We start from the raw sequence: 23528 nt of genomic DNA, 5'->3' as shown, positions 1-23528 counted from the left end.
TTAATAACTTGCGGCGAATAACTACTTTAACCTTAAGTCCACTCTTGAACGCAAATCGGCAACTGATCTGTTCAAAAACTTGTTAACGTCCGTCTTGGCATTGAGATGCAGTTGCAATTTCAATGAAATCCTTTAATTTAATGCACCTTACTGCCAAAAAATGTCTGCTATGTAAGCCCGGTAGCATAAGTATTACCCACTCGTAGGTAATACCAATAAGCCAAAGGCAGCATTATAGTAAAATAGTGTTTTTAAAAATGGTAGTTTATATAAAAGTAAGACGTGCGAATTTTGTAGTACACCTTGATACCACGTTGAGTCAGGGTCAAAGACACACCGGTTAACCAACTAATTCAAAATCTGACTGATACCTTTCTCTAATACGATCTCACTGAGTGAACGTTAGGCTTCACAGCCGTAAAATAAAAAGATAGAACTGATACGCACGAGTCAAATAGCATTACTTTCACCTCGCTTTCCACTGAAACCTAAGGCTTGCCTAAAATAGTATTATTAAAGCCATTATAGGTCAATTTTAGACAGGTCGACTTAGTACCACCATAAAGCTTATATTGTGCCTAATAGTTTTCAAGGATAATTTATATAGGACTAGATTTTTCCCGCGGCTTCGCTCGCGTTAAATTCGAAAATTGCGGAATGCACCACTTCCACCCCCCGTTTTAGAGAAGTGGGTGGTTAGAAAGAGACAAAAAGTAGCCTATCTTACTCTCCATCCCTTCAACTATCTCCACTTAAAAAATCAGGTTCATTCGTCGTCCCGTTTTCTCGTAAAAGACGGACAAACAAACAGACACACACACTTTCCCATTTATAATATTAGTATTGATTTACAGTCTCAATACTAAGAATCGTACCTCATTTTTTTAGCGCCACCTATTAAATACTATCATAACTACACTGATGATGCCTACCATTTTTAACCGCCTTCCAAATCTCAACAGAAGGGGTTCTCAATTCGTCTGTATTTTTTCTTTTTCTTTAATGTTTGTTCCTCGATATCTTCGTCGTTACTGGACCGATTTTGAAAATTTTTTTTTATTGAATGTATATGCATACAGATTGGTCCCATTTTTCTCAGAACCCAGTTATGGTGGTGGGATCCTGGAGAAATCGAGGGAACTCCTCAAATCTGAAAGGCATACATATGGTAATTTTTGTGTTTTTAAAAGAACAGCATGCATTTACGTACGGAACAGTGACATTTGGTGCAGTGGAACTCCTGATGATGGCTGATAATCATTCTCATCTGTAAGTACTTCAGAATCATACAAATTTCAAAATTGGTTCAGAAATGACGGAGATATCGAATAACAAACATTAAAAAATATACAGACGAATTGATAACATAATCCAACATTTGAAAGTATTTATCACCAGAACCCCAAAGGAAGGCGGTTGTTTTTTCTTAAAAATTATTTTTCTAAATTTGTATTGACGTGATATCATGAAATTAGCCAAAGGAACGAAGCAGGACAATTTTATTAAGTGGCGTACTGGAAGGGAGGCTTATGCTGAGTGGGAGATTAAGGGCTGATATGATGATGATGAAGTTGGTAAGAGCGCCTGACGAAATTGATCTTAAAGCCGATAGTCCACTATCATATGTTTATCATAGAAATATGATCATAGGCAACATGCCGTCAATGCCATAGGCATACTATCTATGATCATATTTATATGATAAACATAATTATGATAGTGGACTATCGGCCCTAGAGTCCGTAGTACTATTACGATAGATACTTTATATTTTTGTATTTACAAACAATGTACTAGTAGGTCCTACATCTATGCCTTTAAGTAGGGTAGGCTGTAATTCAATTGTTTACCTTCTTACACCATAATTAGTTCAACTGTAAGTTTAAGTTTTTCATGGCATTATATTATGCGTACAGTTTTTGTTGCAAATCAATACATAGTTTTAAGGTCTTAGCACACTATGTCAACTTCACACCAACTCGATTCAAAGCTAAATATTGAAGATTATACACCGTGTTTCACTTAACACTAAAAACCTGAAAACAGATTGTTCAGAATCGAGAGTAGAATCGATTGAGCTATATCTTGATGGGGGTAATATTTTTATTTAAATTAGTATTAGGTATTAGTTATTTTTTACGTGCCCATTCTATTGTACTCGTAATACAACATTGTGTATATCGCCACACCTCGGACACTGGCGATTAAATATATGAAAGAGGCGCGTTCCTAGCACACAGTCTAAGCTCGTGTAGGTGAACGCGTAACATGCTTGTATGAGTGAGATATGACAGGTCGACTGTTCGCGTTTTTGACAGGCGGTAACTGTCAGGTAACCGAGAGGGGGTGGGCGGCACTTTCAGCGGGGAGCGGGAGTGGCCATACTGTACGATAGTACTCTTTATTATACTGTGATATCGCATTGCTAGAGGTTGTTTACCTTTTTTCTGTATTTAGGGGTATTAATACTGGCCGGTTACTTGGACGATTATTTTTTCCGCTACTAGTTTGACGTTGTTTGTCAGTTTAATCTTAATGTTTATCATAAGTCATAACAAATTGAACTCGTACCTAATTACAACCTTGTCATTTTGAATATTGAGTTTATTTGCTTACTGCGATTACCTGTCCAATTTGAAGTTTACTGTGACAAAGCTTTAAAGTGTTTTACAGTGACATCTTAGCTGTCTATTGGTAAACCTTATGTCGTTGCAGTAACGTACACAAATAAATAGTCTTATAGTTTATGATGGTAGTTAGCAATTATTTTATTGAGTGTAGAGCTAAAAGTCAAGTAGAGCTGTACAGAAAATTAAAAATTCAATTTAAAAAAAAGTAACGATCAGATTAAAAGATGAATACTCTAGTTTAAAAAAATAAAAATCAGTTGGGGTGTCTGAGGTTTTGAGTGATACCGGAAACACCGTGTATATATAAAGTGTAAAGTGTGCGATATAAAGCACAATTTTCAAAATTGTCTTTAAGGTAGTTTGCAAGGTCTACGCGGCATCCACGTATGTCATAGAAAGTGCGAGTCGAGTTGGTGTGGAGTTGACATAGTGTGCTAAGACCTTTATGAAAACTAACTCCATTTATAGGTACGGGTAGATGACCTAAAATCTAGTCGAACTTGCTGGGGACTCATAAATGATGTAGGTAATTGGTTCACAATTTTATAGCCGACTAACAAAACCAAGTCACGTTGCGCAGACGGTTATGAGGACTAATTGGTACTGACCCTTGTACTGAGCCAAGTCACAGGTTATAATGTGAACCATTTTCACAATCATAAGAGTCGCACATACGTAGGTGTTAAATAATAATATGCAGATTAGTGTAGCATTTACGATTACTTCCTGGTTGAAATATCAACCTAAGTACATACTTATAATGTAGGTACCTATGCTAGGCAATGTTTTGTCTAAGTACCTAGTACTTTATAGTCGAGCTTAGCACTGTCGTGACATTGGGAAGTTTTCAGAAAAAAAATTGGAACCCTAGGCAACTCTACAACTATGTCAAAATGACAAACAGTAAGAGATTACTTACAATCCGATTTATAATGTCATTATATGACATCGTTCTACAGTGACCTAGGGTTCCAATAGGCTACTTGCCTCCTAGTCAAATCAGCTTCTTTTTAAGAACTGTCAAAACTAATTTGAATGACTTGCTATACGGAATTTATATGAAATCGAATTGAGTGACGTCACGGTAAACACAGTTACTTTATATATTTATATTTCTACCTGGCTTATTAAATAGAAATTGGATTTATAAATAACTTCTGTCCATGTTTTTCTTATAATTATCTGATGCTTTATTTCGTGCATGGTATAAAATATTTTTTTTAACTACAGTCAAGTTCCCTATTGGTTGACTGTACGTAAAATATGAAACCAAGCATTTTTTTTTTCGCCACTTTTATGAAATGTGATATTTTTGAAAAAAAAAATGTTATTTCTACTCAGAATCACTAGCTTTTTCAATCCTAGTAGTTAAAAAAATTGTCCCATACGTTTTTTCTTAATTTGTTACCATTTTCCGTACAAGATGTGTGGGGTAACAAAAGAGGAAAGTAACAAAAATTTATGGAAATTCTGGGAAACTTTTTGTCTCCCAGTGAGATTGAAAGTACTCGTGATTCTGAGTACAATTGACTTAAAATTCCCTAAAAAAATGGCAAAAAAAAGAAATGCTCACTTAGCCCTTTAAGACACTTAACGAGATGAACATAAAAACCAAATTTAGTTTTTCTTGTACTTTTATGTATTCTGTGGTTTTATTAATTCCCCAATCGTCAACGGTGTTGACTACTTGCCAGTGATTAATCTAAGCTTTCTGTGTGTTTCATGATAGGTTTTCAGAACCTTTTTAACCTTATTTCCTTATAACCTTCAAGTGTACCTAATATGGTCATTTCCATCCAAAATACCAACGGAAATTATGTAGGACCGGTCACCGACTTTAATTGATGATCCACTTCTAGCTCATTTTCAACTGGACATCTCACAGTTAAAAGCATAGTTAAGCTATGACGTTCCAGTTTAAAATGAGCTAGAAGTGAATCAACAATTAAAGTCCGTGACTGTACCTATGATACTCTTCTCTGATCTGTAAAGGTTTTGTGTTTTGGTTTATGTCCATTTATTCGGTTGTATGTTATTTACTTATTTTGATTTTAATGTTTGTTGTAAATCTCAGGACTTTATATAAGTATCAAAGTTGAAACTTTGCACTGCAACCCATCGACTCTATAGGTAGTTATACTTAATAGTAAAAAACTAAAATAGACAAGAACATAATTAAAAATTTGCCCAACTAAAATATTTTATTAACTTAGCCCGATCGTTATTTATGAAAAAAAAAAAACTATGAAAAGGGATCATATCACTTAACTTTATCAGTCCCTTGTTCGTCGTCAGTGATTAAAAACAAACAGTTTTTACTGTAAATAACCTTTATTATTATAAAAAATTATATTAATTACCTACTTATTACGATTGCTAACAACATAAGTCTAAGCAAAATGCATACAAAGACTTAAAATTTACTTTAACCTAAGTAAATACTGTCAAATTTCACAATCAGAAGGTGACTCTTCTTTTAGGTGGATATTAAGGGCGTAGACATGTTCCATGACTTTTATTAAGTATTTAACTACAACTTATCGTTTTATGTTTTATCAGTCAAAATTAGTTATTGTACCACTAATGTTGCTCCCATACTGGCTGTTATATAACATTTATAACAGCCCAGTGTGGGAACACCATAAACACTCATAATTCTTGTCATAAGACAAAACTATATTCTGTCAAACAAGTTTGTCAGTAAATAAGAACAAAGAAAACTATATGCATCCTTTTCTTTAGGGTGCTAGAGAAAAGGTTACCTATAGTTTTCTTAGTTCTTATTTACTGACAGACTTGGTTGACAGAGTATAACAGGCCAAATTACCGAAAGGGTTTTATTTAAGACTTAATACGTATTTTCAGTTCCAATCTTTGGTAATCAGGATAGTTCAATTTTTGTTACTTTTTTAGTTATATATTTTATTGAAGTTGTAAAATATTCTGAATCGAATTTTACATTTACATATTAAGATAACTTGGTATTTAGTTCAGCATAAGAAAAGAAAGAATAAATTATGGTGTTAGGCCTATGACACTCTTGTTACATTGTGAATACATCAGTATCTTGTAGTTTGTACAAATGTTACAAGTTTCATTTTCGTTAAATCAATTTAATATACACTTACTACACACTTTCTTACTTTTGAATAAATGAATTTCCAAACTTTGTGTTTGTGACATTCCAGTTTAAACTGTTACCACCAGATTGTCACCTCTACAAATGTTATTATCATTTGATATCATTGAACAGAACTAAACAGAACATTTGTACTTGTCATGCTACTTTAGTTAACCTCAGTACTTTTCGCACTGAGACAGAATAAAATTGTGTGTTTCCGTGAAATTACGATGGTGAAACATTATGTAGGTACCAAATATGTGTAGTACTGAACCTGGAATAATTCATTACTTTATTATGTACCTATTTCGACAGTAACATTATTTTGTAATATTCAGGCCATTCAGGGGTTAAAAACAGTGAGCTTTTAGCCTTATTATAAAATACATTAAAGGCATGTCAAATAGCTCAGCGCTCTTTGTTTATATAGTGCAACACACATGCACATTCTAACATCTTATTTTTAATTGTGATGCTATTTTGTTATATTTACTTAAGCAAGGCTATGTGCAAAGTGCATAAATATGTTGAATTAAAAGAAATAACAGTGCATTTATTCGCATAAGTGTGATTTTTACATTATTTGCTATTGACACTTGTCAACCATAGGCTACAAATATTTGGAGTATAAAAATACCACATCAATGAAAAACAATGTTGGCTTATAATGTAAATTTGTTAGCAGGTACACTGCCTACTCTTAAGTGTCCCATGCTTATCAGGCATAATGCTAAAGTCAAGATGTGCATATAGTCAATAGGATATAAATATTGTAAATGCCAAAAAATTTTTGTAAAAGCACCTATTTGAATTAAATATATAATTCTAAAGATATAAAAAAAGGTTTCCATTAAAAACTCCTTACAATCTAATACACTTATGTCAATCTAAGACTTAAAACTAGAGGAATGTAGGGAAATGGACCAAACTGAAATTGTAATCAGTCTACTTAGAATATATAAAAAAGGTTGCCTTACTTGCAAACAGCAAGAGGAAATGTTTTATTTGCAACTAGTACCATAGGAAGTTGATTGCCAAACAATAGTCGCTCTAGCAGAAGGTAAGTTGCAACACAATCAACAATATTATATCAAGAGAACTTTCATTCGTTTGAAACCAAGCTTGAGCACTAAAAATTCAGAACATTAAGGTCAAACTTAATTACACAAAATAAGATTTAAGTATTAGAAGTGCACAACAGTAACACAAAGCTATTCAAGATATGTAAAGGTTTGAATGAATATTATCATTCGTGATGTAAGATTATAAAATGATTTAGGGCTAATTCACTGCAGGTCAGTCTTTATCAATATAAATGTATAGGTGAACACAAAACTGTGGAAATTCAATTTTACATTCTATTAATGTCACATCTTAGTAGTGGCCTCCAGAGAGCGCAGAAGGGGTGCGCGGGCTGTGTACTAGAAACGATCTTTAGACGCGTGCAGGTCAGGGTTGGTCAAGTACTGCAGCTCTTGTAGTTCTTGGAACTTTTCATGATCTCTAATGTGGGCATAATTAGCAGACAGGCACATAAGGTAGTGCACTAAACTTAATATTACAAGTACACAGGACACCATCGCCAGAATAAACATAAACTCTGCCTTTTCTACATAATCTTTACAAAAAAATTTCATCATTTGTGAATCGCAGATTTTCATATCTTCTTGTTTCACATTGGACGGAAACATAAAATCAAATTGCGTGAAGTCGATACATGTAGCCAGCTTGACATTCTCAGGTTTGGAACAGAGCTTCCAGAAGATGGTGAATAAGAATGTTGTTATGACCAGGAATCCCAAGAGAACGATCCAGGTGAAGGTGAGTATGTAGGTGATCACCATGAACACCGCGCAGGAGACGCGGCCGCTGACACGCGCGCGCCACGCCCGGTACACCTTCTGCCGCGTCGCGCCCGTTGTCAAGCAGCCAAGGCACAATAGCATTAGCCCGAGAGCTGCCATGCATGCGCTACCCACGACGAATATCATCTTCAATGCTTCCATCCATATCAGTCGAAAGTGAAATACTTGATCAAACATCTGTATTGATAACTGCGATCCTTTGTACATAGTGCCACAAAACACTCCCACGCCCATGCAGCACATAATGGTTGCTATAAGGGTTGCATAGGGCACCCGGGTCAGGCACGCCTGACATCCCATTTTAGACAATACACTGTCACTTATAACAAACAATAAATATTCTTATTAGCGTTATTTGATGAAAATTGTTCAAGAGATTCATCAACACGACAGTGTTTGAGTACTTTGAGCAGGGAGTATAGAAGTATAAAGGAGGAACATCTGTCGAAGTACAACAATCGCAAAAATGACCGGCTGAGGCCTTGTAATTGCAGTTACAAATCTCTCCGCTTGGAGCGCATGTCTCGCTCAATGATCAGCGATGTGACATGACATTAGACGTTCTTTTCTCTAGGCTGATTTCGTCAGACTGAGCAAGTCAAGACGTAGTCCCGTGGTAGTGCGCTGGCTTCGTACGCAGATGTTCTCGGGTTCGATTCTGACAGCGATCTTTTTGCTTTTTGTTTTTTTTATACATTAATTTTCTTTTTGTGTATTTTTATTTGTGTTTATTTATTGTTTTATTCAGACAAATGTTAATTTAAGCCCTTTAACATTGTTTGCCCCATGTTAGGATTCTTAGGTAATGTTGTAAGTCTTGAGAATGAAATTTCGAAAAGTAGTAACAAAACAAAATATTTTTGGACATTAAAAAAATAAAAAAAATTGAAGAAAAATATTAGCAGAAAAAAATAAAAAAGATCTCATCAGGATTTGAACCCGGGACCTCTTGCTCCGTAGGCGAGGTCACTACCGATAAGGCTAAGAGATTGTCAAACCCTTATCTCCCTGCTATTGCAGCGCCACCTATCTTCTCTTTTATATGTGCACTTCTGATACTTAAAGCTTTCGCTCCTTATATTTCTAAACTCCATAACTTTGAGTAAAGTCAAGTCAAGAGACAGTCACAATACAGATAAGATAGACTTCAAATTGTCTGTGCTATCGATGTATTTTCATAGAGTCCTACAGAACAAGTATTTTCTTCGATCATATTTTTAGCATGAAATTTAACATTGAAGTACAAATATTTAAAATTGATAAAAAGAAAGTCAACGAAACCAATCAATAAATTAAAGTGAGTCCGTGACACCAAAGACTATTGAATCAACACTACGTTTTATGTGCACGTACACGTCAGTTGATAATGTAAGTTCCATTCAATCGTTCACTCATTCACTCAGTACAGACTATGGTACCGACGTCAAAATGACAGATCACTTTACACGATTTGATTATGTTTGTGGTGTTGACTATTTAAAATTTTATGAAATTATCATAGTTTCTAACTATAAAAATACACCTGTAAATGTAGAACTTAAAATAATTAACCTGCCACCTTAATATAAATCAAGGAAGAAGAGCTAACGTGCTATTGTTGGCCAATTTTTGGTTAAGTTTACATGGTTTTCAACACTTGAAATCTTAAAATTATATTAAAATGGAAACTCTCTATCATCAGACGACTCAGTTAATTCAAGAAGCATCGGATTTATTTCAACAGTTAGAGAAGGATGTGAACAATTCAGAGTCGATCGAAAATGCCATTCAATCAAAAATTAGTGCCATCAACGCGTAAGTATACCTACATTGTAACCATATGTTAGTCAACAACCTTTCTCAGGGGCTTTATTGATAAATTTAAAGAGTGGTATATTATATCTTACTAAGCTTATTGCTCAGCAACACCAGCACATCTGATGATTGGGCTACAGAGCATTAGTTAGTAACATGTTGGTCTAAGCCTAAATTCATTTGTACAGGTATAACTAGTGAAAACTTACATTCCAAAATGTATTCATGTAAAGGATAAATTAGAAATGTTAATTGATGTTCCAAAAATGAATGACTAATCATAAAAGTAAAAAAAAAGTAAAGTAAGTAAGTCAGTAAAGTGTAAGTCTTCTTGAAGCATATTGTATGTGGTTATGTGTTTGTAATTATCATAAGTATCCTAAACCGGGGATACCTTAACATGGCTTGTTAGCCACATGCAACTCTTTTAAGGTACAATCTTAACATTCTTAACCCTTCTATGTTCTCATAATGTTTACTATTCTGCCCTCCTAAGCTGAAAAGCGCTATCTCAAACGAAAATCCATAGCTAACTGTCAGTTATATTATATACTTAAGTATATAATATAACCTAATTATATAATATACTTAAGTATATAATATAACTGATAGTTCTATTTTCAAAATCATTTGGTTTTGAGATAGCGCCACTCGGCTTAGCAGGCACTTATTTTGAGACAGACTAAATCACAAGTGCTGGCTTTTTGGTATTCCTGAAATGAAATACAGCAGCTCTTCTGATAAATTTGGCACAATTTGATATAAGTTATTTTGATGTGTATATTATTATGTGATAACTAAATAACTTGCAAATATTCTTATATATTTTTAAAATACTTTCTAGGCACTGCGAGAAACTAGATGTGTTTGTCTTCAAAACTCCTATAAACAGCAGACCGATGGCAAAGATGCGAGTGGACCAATTGAAATATGACAACAGGCATATTCAGGTATCCTGAATTTGTTTAATACTTAATTGTATATCTTAGGGGCTGTACAGAATGACTGAACCTGACTGCCCTTTCTATAGAAATTACTTATTATTTTCAGTCTGCCTGTACTGGCTTCTACTGTTAAAGTATTTGTGACTAACATTTAAACCATACATATACTTATTTGATTTAAACCAAAATTAAGTAAAAAAGCAAGTACTCATTGGTTATTAGCACTAAGTTTGGTAAATATTTGAGCCATTGGCTAAGTCCACATAAGGCGAGGCATGTCACAAAGCAATTCGCTCAGGCGGCGAATGCTCAATGAAGATGTGCCTCAGACTGGGTTTGATTTCACTTGCCTGTGCAAAATAGCTTAGAATTTAAAAACAGGCACCGATTGTACAGTCAACCAATTGGAACCCTAGGCCACTGTAGGACTATGTCATAGTAACATTATAAATCAGATTGTAAGAAATCTCTTACTGCTTGTCATTTTGATATGGTTGTAGAGTGGCCTAGGGTTCCTGTACTTAGTTGACTGTACTTATTTTGTTTTAAAGTATCAGGTAACTTTTGGAATATGGATCTTAATTTTCCACAATTTTTTATGTTACTTTCAGGCTAGGTACGCATATCTTAGTATTTGTGCCAACATGTTTTAAGCTTATGAAAAATAAAATAAATGTTAACTATAATACATTAACTATGCTCGCTGCTTCATTTACAAGATAGAGAGATATATTACTTGCTTTACTTAAGCTCCTGCAAAAATATTAAAGCAATTTCTCTCTAACAAACATGTTAAAGTATTTCATTAAATGTTATATGAGTGTTTAATAATTTAAGATGAAAACAACATGATTATAAAATAGTAGGTATGAATCCTGGAATATTAAGGCGCCGCTGGTTCAGAAAACACAGTTTTTTAAGTTTACTGTTTAGAACACAATTAATAATCTCAAACCTTTGCTTGATAGAAAGAAAATGTGTAAAATTGGTTTAAATTTACGATTTGCCATTGTTACATACAATTAAGTATTACATTTTACAACACCATGTGTAACTGTCATAGTTTTCTCCGTTGTTGATTTGTAAATTTTTAATATTAATATACATTATAGGTAATATTGTAATTAGCACATCTATAATTAATTAAGGAAACTGTAGGTCTTTAGCGTAGACAGTATCATTGTAGACATTTTTTGTATATGACCGTTTGTTTCTTAAAATTAAATAAATAAAATAAATAAATAAATTAAATTATTTGAAACTTAATATAAAAATTCTTCAGCAATATTATGTTTGAGAGGAGTCTTTGACCACTGATTGACGGTTTCTAGGCGTCGCTGAACAACGCTCAAAACAGGCGGCGACGGCGCGAGCAGGAGCTGGCGGAGCGCGAGCAGCTGCTCAGCCGGCGCTTCGGGCCCGGCCACGACCACACCATCACCGTCGACTACCTGGCCCAGGAGCAGCAGTCGCTGCACAACTCGCACAGAAACGTTGACGAGATGATACACACTGGTAACACTTCTTTTCTCTATGCTCTCTTCCCAGTGACTTGAGACTCATTTAGACGGCGTATTGCATTCGCATGCAATTTTAGCTACATTGCAGACTGATGAGGGTACTCACACTTCAGCATATTAATCATTTATATATTATTAATTTCGTGTACAAATTGGCCATTAGGATGTCCAACTGTATAAGTACCTATTATCGGAACACCTCGCCTCTACCAGGATTGACGACGGTAATTAATGATATTGGTTAACAATATGTGTAATTTCTTCAGTGTTTCCCAGCTATGGTATCATTATTGTAGGACAAACTTAGCCCCAATGTACTTTTATCTCTAACTGTTTCATTTATTAACTTGACGAATGTAATGTGCCATTGCTTAAATTTTATTGTTAACGTTTCAAGTTTCATAGTCATCTCAGCGTATTGGCGTGAGTGCCTTATTTGCTGTAATTATTCACTCGTGCTAAACTTTACGATACTTTCGTGCACTCATTTATAAACATATGCAACCGTGTGCTTGGAACTACTGATAAGCTACAAAAAAGAGGTGCCACGGCGTGGGAATGTCGCATATTTGGGTACAGGACCGTGGGAAGACTGGGAAGGTTTTCATACGAAACACTGCGACAGTATTACAAAACCTCTAGTTTAATTTACCGCAATATGTTTCGTTACTGTGAATTTATGTTTGTGTTTAGTAGGCGCCCGATTTTTCCCATAATGCCGATAGTTGCAATTCAAAAATCTTATCGATACGATATCGGTAGTAGATCACCGGTCTGGCGAAGAGTGTTGCTATTAGTTCTCCCGGTAAGGGCATTTAACCGCTTACTGATAATAAGTTCCTGAGTTCATGGATGTTTTCTCGAAAGGTTTTTATATTATATAGTGTTGTTGAGTACCACAACAAAGCCTTACGAGCTTACCGTGACAATCTGTTTGTCGCACTTTTATTTATTTATTTATTTATTTATCGTAATACAATGCTTTAGTTCTTGTACCTAACCGCTTACTGAAAATAAGTTCCTAGTTCAGGCATTCGTAAATATTAGAAGTTATTCAAAAAGTATTAAAAATTCTTACACTTTTATTCATGAACGTTTACTAATGTTAATAAGCCGCTAATAATCGTTTGTCTCTTTCCGACGTATTGGTATGATAAAAAGGTACAAACGATTTTTTATCGTCTTGTTAACTTTAGTAATCGTTTATGAATAAGGGGTTTAATCTTTCAGAATGACCACTGTTCAATGAATTTTCTCAATAAAATGTTTGTTTTTGTTCTAACTACTTATGCAAGGAACGTGGAAGTTGCGTTGCGAAACAATCTCCAGTAGGTAATGCACAAAGGATAGCATCTTTATTCTGCTTACCATTCTTTGACAGTTGTTACAGCGAGTATGAATTCACTTTACCTCATTGTGATTTCATACACATCCAAACTATCCATACTAATATTATAAATGGGAAAGTGTGTGTGTCTGTTTGTTTGTCCGTCTTTCACGGCAAAACGGAGCGACGAATTGACGTGATTTTTTAAGTGGAGATAGTTGAAGGGAAGGAGAGTGACATAGGCTACTTTTTGTCTCTTTCTAATTCCTCAATTCCCTTAAATGGGGGGTGGAAGTTTGTATGGAGCATTTCTCAATTTCCGAATTTCATCTCATAATTATGTATAATCATGTTATTACAATATTATTTTATTCTAAATCAATAGAGCCTTAAGCAGTAATGATGCCTAAGGTGCTCAGCGAATTTTGTTTGACGTTTGGCTTCTGAACGCATGCAATGGTCCTAGTAGTTATTAAGAATTTCTAAATATTTTCCTAATGGTTCGCAAAATGAACAAGTATATCACTGAAGTGTTGTGTGCGAACAAGTGGCACATGCATGGGATAGCATAAATACAAGTCATCATCATTACTGGTAAGTGAAAATGGCCTGGCACATAATTATACACTAACGCAATGCTCTGCAATATGAACGCACTGTGTAATCAATGGCAGTTACGTCTAAACGATCGAACAAACAATTGCTGTCGCGGTTGTGGACAATAAAAAAAGAAATATCACTTACCACATTTTCTAGCCCGTGCTCTCTTTTATTTTCTCCGGGTGCAACTGTTTTGTTCACTTTTTTGTCGCAATTATATGGTAAGATGCGCTGAATCGCGCTGTCAATATAAGCTCGAGGCGGGTTAGCGTGACCACAGAACATCTGAAGACTAAGACTCGAACAATGGTATTTTTTACCGAAGCACGCAATTGAGACCTACGAGTTAACTTGGCGCTATTAAATATTAACGACATCAGATCTGCACCACAACTGAGTCGCGAGCTGTGCCGCTGGTTATTACTATTTCTCTGCCGCCATTCGTTAAGTTAAGGTCGTTTAATGTACAACTTTAAGATAATATTACGGTTTTAATGTGTTTGTCGGAATCTAATGCCACGTTACATCGTATTTGTTTTTTCTCTGAATATTCGACCTTGAAGTTGCAAAGCGAGTTTCATGTGAGGTACTCTCGTGTATTATTGTGGAACTTGTTATGCTAATTGATTACTTAGCCTTTGCGACCTGACTGCAGATGCGACTACCTATAATGGTTACCTATATTGTCAGAATGTGATAATTGCGTGATGCGAAGTCGTATTGACGTATGGTTTATTTTCAGGTTCGAACATATTGCAGACGCTGCGGTACAACCGGGACACTCTGAAGGGAGCCCACAAGAGGCTGATAGACTTGGCCAACACTCTAGGTCTCTCCAATGCCACAATCTCCCTCATCGAAAGGCGAGTGTCGCAGGATAAGTACATTTTGTTCGGGGGAATGTTCGTCACCCTCGCTGTAATCGTTCTTGTAATTATATACTTGGCGTAAACGGAATGGGATAATTTTGTTACTTGTTGAGAGGGACGCAAAATGTAAAGGAAAATTGTTACCGGAAGTAAGTTATTTTATAAGAGTACTGGATTTTATGTTTTGCACAGAGGCATTGCTGATTTTATTTTTTCAATATTGTTAAAAAATCATACCGGCCACAGCACTTTAGTAATAATTTATTTAACTAAGATTATTATTTTACTTTATGCGCCTCATATATTGTCAGTAGTTAAACCTCCGAAAAATTAAAGTGTAAGTTATTATTTATCAAAGATAGCATCTAAATATTACCTACGCCCATTGCACATAGTGCAATTAGTAGGTAAATATTATCCGATACGACGCTGCGCGTTCAATGAATTGTCCTGTTTGAGAATTCTATTATGACATCACCTTATCTAGTATTCTCGGTATAAACGCTTTTATGCTTTTCATTTGGATGATTTATATAGAATTTACAATCTTCATACTAAGAATCGTACCTCATTTTTTTAGCGCCATCCATTAAATCCTATCATAATGATGATGCCTATAAATTTATTTATTTTTTCAAAATGTGTATGCCGTGATATCATGATATTAAAATAAAGAATTAAGCATGTCATTTTTTCTTATAAAAAATAAAAACACACAAAAATATTTGGGGAAAATATGATTTTGGCCACTTCCAGACTGCGAAACAGCGCCACCTAGTTTTAAGCCTAAAAGGCCCATACATTTCAGGGGTACGCTTTTTTGTATGGGCTTTGTCTATCCCGGCAGTATATCGTCTTTGCTTTTTACTGATACCTAAAAATACGTGTAAATACAGGTTACGTTGTTTCTACCATATCAAAAGTGTGGCAATAAAATGTTGCACCTAGTAATTACATGCCTAAAGTTTATATGTATAGAGTAGATCACTTTTCTATGTTTACATTGCTTAATACAGGTTGTCCATGTGAAGTGACATAGTTAACGGATCGTTCATAATCTCGTTAAACTGAACCAATCGCACCTTTATCATGTCTAGGACTGTTTACCAAAGGTCAATTTCGGTCACTCTACAACATGAAATTATTAAAAAATTATCTCTTTTTTTAACGTTATCACTGCAAAGTGCAAATACTGCAATGTAGCGTCAGGCCAAGATAAATTGGTAAGGATTTTGATAGCCCCGCGCAAGGGTTAAATAAACGGAATTATTTTATATAAATTTCACGTTTTGGACTGACTTAAGCGATTATAAATAGAATATTTAGTAGGCATACTTGAGTGACATAGATACGATTTTACAAAAGTAATTTGAGGCCGATCTGGGACTCAAGGGTGTAAAAAACAACACATTTTATAGATAAACTTTAAATAAGTATAACTGGATTGTCGACTGGTGAAAAGCGAACAATATGCGCTTATATGTATATTTTATATTATAAACTTACAGTAGGAAAGTTGAATTGCCATGAAATTTATACGATAGACTATGACTAGTGTAGTGGTCCTTCGCGATCAATGGGTTAATAGGTACGTGCTTACGCATAGCACAGTCACGCGTATGAGCGTTGTGCCAAATCAAATCAGTGTAATAAACAGACATTGTAATTTTTCTAGCAATGTCGTTTCAGCATTATAGAATTAATAAAGGAATTTATAAAAATTAAGGCTAATATTAGTGTTATTCATCCTAATTAAGTATTCCAGCTAGATTCGGACATACGTATATTTAACCTTTAATACGACAATGTTGCATCGAAATTGCTAGAAAATGTTGGTGATAAAGTTCGAGACATGGAGTATATTCATTGTGTGATTGTGGTCATAGGGCAGTCCGATTCGTTCAACCCGCTTTCTGTCCGGTGGCGTCACGTGATGCCAAATTCAAAATGTTTCTACAGAAAAAGGCGCAATTTTCTATAGGATGTTAACTCATGGTGCTTATTTTTTTTTAATTCACCGCAGTTTTGTACTGAACAGGCAGGTCAGTATGGTCGCGCGATAAATGTATTATCATTTATCGCGCGACCATGTTAGCCTGCCTGGTCTTTGCGCCAGAGTTTTTAATTTATTAGTTTTAAAGTATAACGTTCACTTCAGCTTTTATCTATTATTTAAATTTAAGGTACGTTAATTTTTTTTGTTTAATATTGTTATTTATTTGTGTTATCCTGAAAATAAATATACAAACATATTTTATGATAGTAAATTATATTTCATTTGTCAACCCTACTTTAACTAGTTTGTTGGCTACAGTACTTTTGTAAACTGTGATTTGCCATAGTTGTAAAAGGAACTAAAGGGAAGCTTAGCCGGGGATTCGTTGAACATCAACCAATTGACAACATTTCAAATTTTCGACTACTAATTTTATTGTTTGGTTCGAAAGAACTGAATATTTAAAGATACCTACACGTATTTTTTTATTTTTCCCAAAAACTGCTATTTTAATGCGAAATTCCCTTTTTATTATTACTTCGAACAGAAAGAGCGTAAGTTACAAACGTCAAGACACAGCTTCGTGACGTCACATGTGTTGTTTCATACACCTAAGAAAACGACAAAGTCATTCCTAAAAAAAGTTTTAACAGTCAGTTTAAACAGTCTGAGATGTCTGACTGTCAAGTGTCACTGTCAACAAATATTGAATAAGTATATGATAAGTATATGGAATACATTCCATAGCTCGTACTCAGTCGGACATCTCAGACTGTTTAAACTGACTGTTAAAACTTTTTTTAGGAATGATTTTGTCGACTTACCCTGGGCGCACACGGAGGCGACAGTTGCACGGCGACATTTTTTGTCTCTGTCTTGGACGCATATAGTAACGACAGAGACAAAAGATGTCGCCGTGCAACTGTCGCCTCCGTGTGCGCCCAGCCTTAGTATAAGGAGAGAAATCTGTCAAAGTAGAACAGTCGAAAATGACGTGTCAATGCCCTGTACCTGCAATTGCAGCGCCACCTGGTTTTATATCTGCACTTCTGAAACTTAAAGCTTTCGCTCCTTACCTTTAATCTCCATACTAGAATAGAATAGAATATTTTTTATTTAACATCAGTGAGCGGTGATAAGTGTCACAGTCAAACTCAAGTGACATCCCAACCGGAAGATTTTTTTGGTTATAGTGGCAGCTCTGAATAGTCTGAATTGACTATGTGACGTCACTTCCCCTGTAAACTATTTTAGGATTTTTTCACTAAAAATAAGGAAAAAAAATATGAAAAAATATATTTTTGTGAACTACAGGCGTATATCTCGAAATGGTTTTCGATTTAAGGACATTGAAAATTTTGAAACGTTGTCAATTCGAAACTCTTTATTTAAAAACGGTCAAGCAAGTATTACCACTAAACAAAGACGACATTAGAAAAATGTAGGGCTTACCGGTCAATCGTCTTCATAAAGCGCGTGCCTTCCTAAACCTAATAACGTTGGCGGAATCATCGACGAGCCATAACACTAAAAATATTAAGACGATACGTAGGGGTCAATTCTCCATACAAACGCTCTCGACTATTTCCTCCCTGGTTTTTGAAGATAGAGCAATAATTTATTCAACACAGATTGTTTTTATTTTTATCTGTGTCGGACCGTTTTGATTTTTTTGATATTCTGCTTTTTAAAGATTCTAGAGCCAATCAAAAATTTCCAAAAACGGCCTTTTTCACTGTCGCGCAAAAAAAGGTGTGATACTCAAGATTGGTAACAATTAACCAAAAAAGCTAAACGGCAAGTTTTATCGTTTATCGCGTGACCATACTTGCCTGCCAGAAATACATAATCGAAGGTACATCTGTGTGACACCTCATCGTTTACCAGTTTAAATATATTACAGAGAAATACCGTGATTAAGAAAATCGATGCATTTATTACGAAACGTCCATATCGTTACCTCCGACTAGATTCTCTATGTGCAGTTAGAGGTGGGTGACCACAGTTTTGTCTCTTTTGTCGGGATCGCAGCAGGGCATTTTAGCTTCCACGTGCGGGCACGCGAAGGCCACGTCTTCAGGCTGGCGGGGCGCGCAGGGCCCCGTGGCGGGCGGCGGCGCGCGGCACGCCTCCACGGGCGGCGTCGGCGCCCGAGGGTGCTCCGCCACACGCGCCGCTGCTGGCGATATCTCTGGGACATCACGACGCATCGCCTTCACTCGCTCGAAAGCATCCGGTGCTAACTTCATGTATTCAGGAACCTGAAATTGACAACGAAGGATGCATATACAATACATACTCGTATCGACATTGTTTTTTTAAATAAACATCAAACACGGGTCCCTTCATTGGTCACTACAAACTTGTTTTACTTAGGGCCGCTTACGTAAGCGTTTCAAGGCTAGGTAAACTAAATACATATTAGCATAGTGCAGTTTATGTATAAACGGTTGACTCCGAGTTGGTTGGCTAGTCCTGTAACGGAAGTGGCTCTACATGCTGTTTCCGTTGTTTGTTCTTAAGGCCCCGTAGGTTCAGGATCTTATTTTAATAAATATGTATGAGTGTCTAGCTTAAAGAGAGAGAGAGCAAAAATCAACATGGTGACCTCGATTAAGTTAAGGGATAATCAAAATAAACAGTCTTAATTTATATTTGGTATTATCTTTATCCTTTTAACTATTTACATTATACAACTTGAGAAGGCATTTAAAACAACTACATGCGTCCCAAAAGGTATACACCCTGCTTTTATTGATTTCCGTTAACTTGAAGGGAAGATTCATTACATCAAATACAAGAACGCGTCTTAACTCTTGCGGTTATCGAGTTATTAAAAAAATAAAGATAATTGCTGAACACGTGTGTCACAGCCTTTACCAATTCCTAATGGTATTTCGTCACTACTTTTAAAAAAACTTGTATCTTCGTCTGTCAATGAAAAGAAAATTGTAGTAAGTATGTATGGAATGCATATAGACTTACTGCGTTTTAACTTTGAGAAGCAGCGTGAAATACGAGATTTTTTCAAAGTAGTGACGATTTGTTGTGACATGTGCCGTCAATCACTTGACACTATAACTTGAATGTTATTCTTAACTCTCACACTAATAAATTCATTTATTATGTATGAAAGTGATGATTTTTTTTTGCGAATTTAACTAAAAGTGATATACAGGGTGGTTCCTGATAATGAACCTAACGACGTGTCGAATTTAATGGAAAACAAAAAACACGGTGTATATTTTACGGGCATAGAGCCTAGAGTCGTTCTTCATTTCAAGAAATATCTCCTAAATATAAACTTGCGGAGATCTTGGAAGCGGCTTTTACGATTTCGATGAAATTTGTCTTCTTCAGGTGATACTACCTCGTCCTTAAGTGTTTTTCGTGTGTCAGGTTTGAACATACCTATACACCGTGTTTCACTTAACACTAAAAACCTGAAAACAGTTTGTTCAGAATCGAGAGTAGAATCGATTGAGCTATATCTTGATGGGGGTAATATTTTTATTTAAATTAGTATTATTAGTTATTTTTTACGTGCCCATTCTATTGTACTCGTAATACAACATTGTGTATATCGCATTGCTAGAGGTTGTTTACCTTTTTTCAGTATTTAGGGGTATTAATACTGGCCGGTTACTTGGACGATTATTTTTTCCGCTACTAGTTTGACGTTGTTTGTCAGTTTAATCTTAATGTTTATCATAACTCGTACCTAATTACAACCTTGTCATTTTGAATATTGAGTTTATTTGCTTACTGCGATTACCTGTCCAATTTGAAGTTTACTGTGACAAAGCTTTAAAGTGTTTTACAGTGACATCTTAGCTGTGTATTGGTAAACCTTATGTCGTTGCAGTAACGTACACAAATAAATAGTCTTATGGTTTATGATGGTAGTTAGCAATTATTTTATTGAGTGTAGAGCTAAAAGTCAAGTAGAGCTGTACAGAAAATTAAAAATTCGATTTAAAAAAAAGTAACGATCAGATTAAAAGATGAATACTCTAGATGAGTTTAAAAAAATAAAAATCAGTTGGGGTGTCTGAGGTTTTGAGTGATACCGGAAACACCGTGTATATTATTGAACTATACAAATACGTCATGGTCATATTGTCACATATTGTTATTTTCAAGGTCGAAAACAGACGTCACATACACTGAGGTATAGTTCAGTAGGCTAAAATAATTATTATTTTTAATATTACTAATTTAATTTACTACCTACATACAGATGTAGTGAGAAAAGATTTCCCTTCGAATTGTTACGGAAACGTACGAACGTGTCTTGCTATTTCAGTCAGTGTCAGTACAAGATGTACTGACATTGACTGAACTAACATGACAAATACGAATGTTTCCGAAGGAAACCCTTTTCGCATTACATCTGTGCGCCTCATAGCACTCATACACCGCAGTGAAATAATTATACAACCATAAGTCATGTCAGGGTTTTCGGAATTAAATATTGTACCTACGGGTCAGTAGTCACATTCTGTACCTCAGTACTATACAGAAAAAGGTACGGTGGCCTAGATGGCATTACACCTTTGGGGTACGCTCGGCTAGATGGTGCTAATTATTTGACATTTTAAAACATATCAAGCTAAGAATATGGGCCAAATTGTCAAAACTGAGGTTCAAAAGTTTTACACCTGTGTCAAGAGATGGCAGTCTATGCACTGTGATTACACATTTTATTTCGACAGTAGGTAACTCTCTATATTACTCGATCCTCTTTGGGCTACATGTATCCGGGACAACGTTGGGACAATGGCGGTAAAAATCGCGTCCGTGGATATCATGGTTATCGTGAATGACACTACATAATTGAACAGTCAGTCATATCTACAAAACCGAAGATTGACAGCAAGTTTAGAGTCGAATTTTATTGTCCCTTTCGACTTCGACTATTTAGGGTTGTCAAAAATCGAATAATTATTTTATCGGTGGATGCGCACGCAAAGGAACGTCATAATAGTTGTATCTATTCCAATAATTGCTAAGTATGTACAAAGACATATGTATAGCCTGACAAGTTTTTATTTGACCCTCGCCGCGTTGCGGATTTTCAGCTGAACTAATTTCTTTTAATGGAAGAACTATTTGACACCGTCATCGAAAATCATCGAATGTCAGTGATGTAAACTCGAAGTAAATATTTAAAATTTTCTAACGGTTTCATCGCAAATATGCCTAAAATAATATAAAAAAAGTGAAAATAACTTTACTGAATGTGATAAATTACGTACAACATAAAAGGATGAAGGATTTCACAGCATTTCGACAACAATGTTCCGAGATCGGTTGTTGACGTGTCCGGCACTGACAGTTTATAGTGCGGTTCTCCTGCATTGATTAGTTGGTTTCGATTTAGCGTAATATATTTTTTGTTCTTATTTATGGTGTCTGTAAGTCTGCCGTGAAAAATACTTGAAGAAATAAGGAGGCCGTTCCATCATTGCCAGTATTGCCACCAGTACAAAACAAGGTCCCACGTAAAAAGAAAACAAACATCGACGACTTCGATAAAGGTACCAGATCCTTGTATTTTAGGCTGTGCGGAAAGAAGTAGCAAGTCTTTAAACCTAACTTATTAAATTTTGATTCTCTAAAACCATGTTTTAATTTTCTACAAATATTAACGCGAAACTAGTACACACTGTCCCCATTATATATGACGTCCGCACATTATTGCCATATGAAATCGGTTTTTAGCGACACTCTCAGGGTCAAATAAAATCTTGTCAGGCTTTAACTCCGTACAAACGGATAAAGTCTAAGAAAAAAACGTACCTCAAAGCCATAGAGAAAAAGGTACGGTGGCCTAGATGGCGTTACACCTTTGGGGAACGCTCTGCTAGATGGCGCTAATATTAATATTTGACATTTTAACACATATCAAGCTAACAATATGGGCCAAAATGTTAAAACTGAGGTTCAAAAGTTTAACGCAGGGATGGCAGTCCATGCACTGTGATTACACATCTTACTTTGACAGTAAATCTCTATAATACTCGATCCTCTTTGGTACGTAGCAATGAGAGCCGAGCGGAGCCAGAATCGCTTCTTCTTACCGCTTTGCAGTCGACGCCATAGCTGCCAAGGTAGCCAGGCAGGTGCGGCTTGTCGGCCGCGTCTTCGTCGCTCGCGCCGACCTGCGCAGCGCTCGGCACCACCTCGTACGCGCACACGTCCGCGGCTCGACGGGCCGCGCGCTCTTTGTAGTCCTGGGGAACGAAAATGGTTAGGATTTCAAAGGTAGAAATTAAAGGTGCCGGCTGATATGGGATATCGGTTCTACATCCGATATCGGATCGGATAATGTGAAAACGCACTTACACAGATTGACTGAGTCCCGCGGCAAGCTCACGAACGCTTGTGTTGTGGGTAAGTACTCAGACAACGATATAATCCATACTAATATTATAAATGCGAAAGTAACTCTGTCTGTCTGTCTGTCTGTCTGTCTGTCTGTCTGTCTGTCTGTCTGTCTGTCTGTCTGTCTGTCTGTCTGTCTGTCTGTCTGTCTGTCTGTTACGCTTTCCCGCTTAAACCACGCAACCGATTTTGATGAAATTTGGAACAGACAATCTTTAGACCCTGAGACAGAACATTGGCTACTTTTTATTTCGAAAAAAGGGATGAAGGGGTTGAAAAAGAGGTTGAAAGTTTGTATGGGATTTCTTAATTTTAAATGATAAAACCATGAAACTTTATATTTTAGCACTTGATAAGAAATCATTAAACATATATTTAAAGTCACATACAGGTCGAACGCGATTAATTAACATTATTTTTACCTTTAAAATAAACATGGTGGGAAATAAACATTAACTAAAAGCGGGTAGATTAT

General features: G+C 35.7%; 4 protein-coding genes across 5 annotated transcripts in view; 1 reads left to right on the top strand and 3 right to left on the bottom strand.

The window, feature by feature from the left end:
• LOC125241780 (multiple C2 and transmembrane domain-containing protein-like) overlaps positions 1-14202 on the bottom strand; it is a 69270-nt gene extending 55068 nt beyond the window's left edge. Inside the window, exon 1 of the mRNA XM_048150404.1 lies at positions 13946-14202. Within this exon, the coding sequence (XP_048006361.1) occupies positions 13946-13950 (5 nt within the window). The 5' untranslated portion in view covers positions 13951-14202. The remainder of the gene's footprint in view (positions 1-13945) is intronic.
• Positions 4943-8010, bottom strand: LOC125241783 (neuronal membrane glycoprotein M6-a). Its single transcript, XM_048150408.1, has one exon. The coding sequence runs from the start codon at positions 7914-7916 to the stop codon at positions 7173-7175; it is 744 nt and encodes a 247-aa protein (XP_048006365.1). The 5' UTR covers positions 7917-8010; the 3' UTR covers positions 4943-7172.
• Positions 9038-16923, top strand: LOC125241784 (probable Golgi SNAP receptor complex member 2). Its single transcript, XM_048150410.1, has 4 exons — positions 9038-9410; positions 10255-10360; positions 11686-11869; positions 14544-16923. The coding sequence occupies exons 1-4, from the start codon at positions 9277-9279 to the stop codon at positions 14750-14752; spliced, it is 633 nt and encodes a 210-aa protein (XP_048006367.1). The 5' UTR covers positions 9038-9276; the 3' UTR covers positions 14753-16923.
• Positions 16924-18420: 1497 nt separating this feature from the next.
• Positions 18421-23528, bottom strand: part of LOC125240866 (EF-hand domain-containing protein 1-like) — a 75282-nt gene continuing 70174 nt past the window's right edge. For both annotated transcript variants that reach the window (XM_048149009.1, XM_048149011.1), the window contains 2 exons: positions 22750-22902; positions 18421-18927 (listed from right to left, as the gene is read on the bottom strand). In XM_048149009.1, the coding sequence (XP_048004966.1) occupies positions 18652-18927; positions 22750-22902 (429 nt within the window). In that variant the 3' untranslated portion in view covers positions 18421-18651. The remainder of the gene's footprint in view (positions 18928-22749; positions 22903-23528) is intronic.

Source organism: Leguminivora glycinivorella, chromosome Z (genome assembly GCF_023078275.1).
Source record: "Leguminivora glycinivorella isolate SPB_JAAS2020 chromosome Z, LegGlyc_1.1, whole genome shotgun sequence".
Taxonomy (NCBI): domain Eukaryota; kingdom Metazoa; phylum Arthropoda; class Insecta; order Lepidoptera; family Tortricidae; genus Leguminivora; species Leguminivora glycinivorella.
Note: the sequence above shows the minus strand (reverse complement) of the source record. Positions and strands in the feature narration are given on the sequence as shown.

What these genes read in the sequence shown, in the direction of transcription:
- LOC125241784 (XM_048150410.1), top strand. Translation starts at nt 9,277, where the DNA reads ATGGAAACTCTCTATCATCAGACGACTCAGTTAATTCAAGAAGCATCG. An exon ending in AAAATTAGTGCCATCAACGC is followed by an intron (nt 9,411 to 10,254) that starts GTAAGTATACCT and finishes AATACTTTCTAG; the next exon opens with GCACTGCGAGAAACTAGATG. An exon ending in ATGACAACAGGCATATTCAG is followed by an intron (nt 10,361 to 11,685) that starts GTATCCTGAATT and finishes GACGGTTTCTAG; the next exon opens with GCGTCGCTGAACAACGCTCA.
- LOC125241783 (XM_048150408.1), bottom strand. Translation starts at nt 7,916, where the DNA reads ATGGGATGTCAGGCGTGCCTGACCCGGGTGCCCTATGCAACCCTTATA.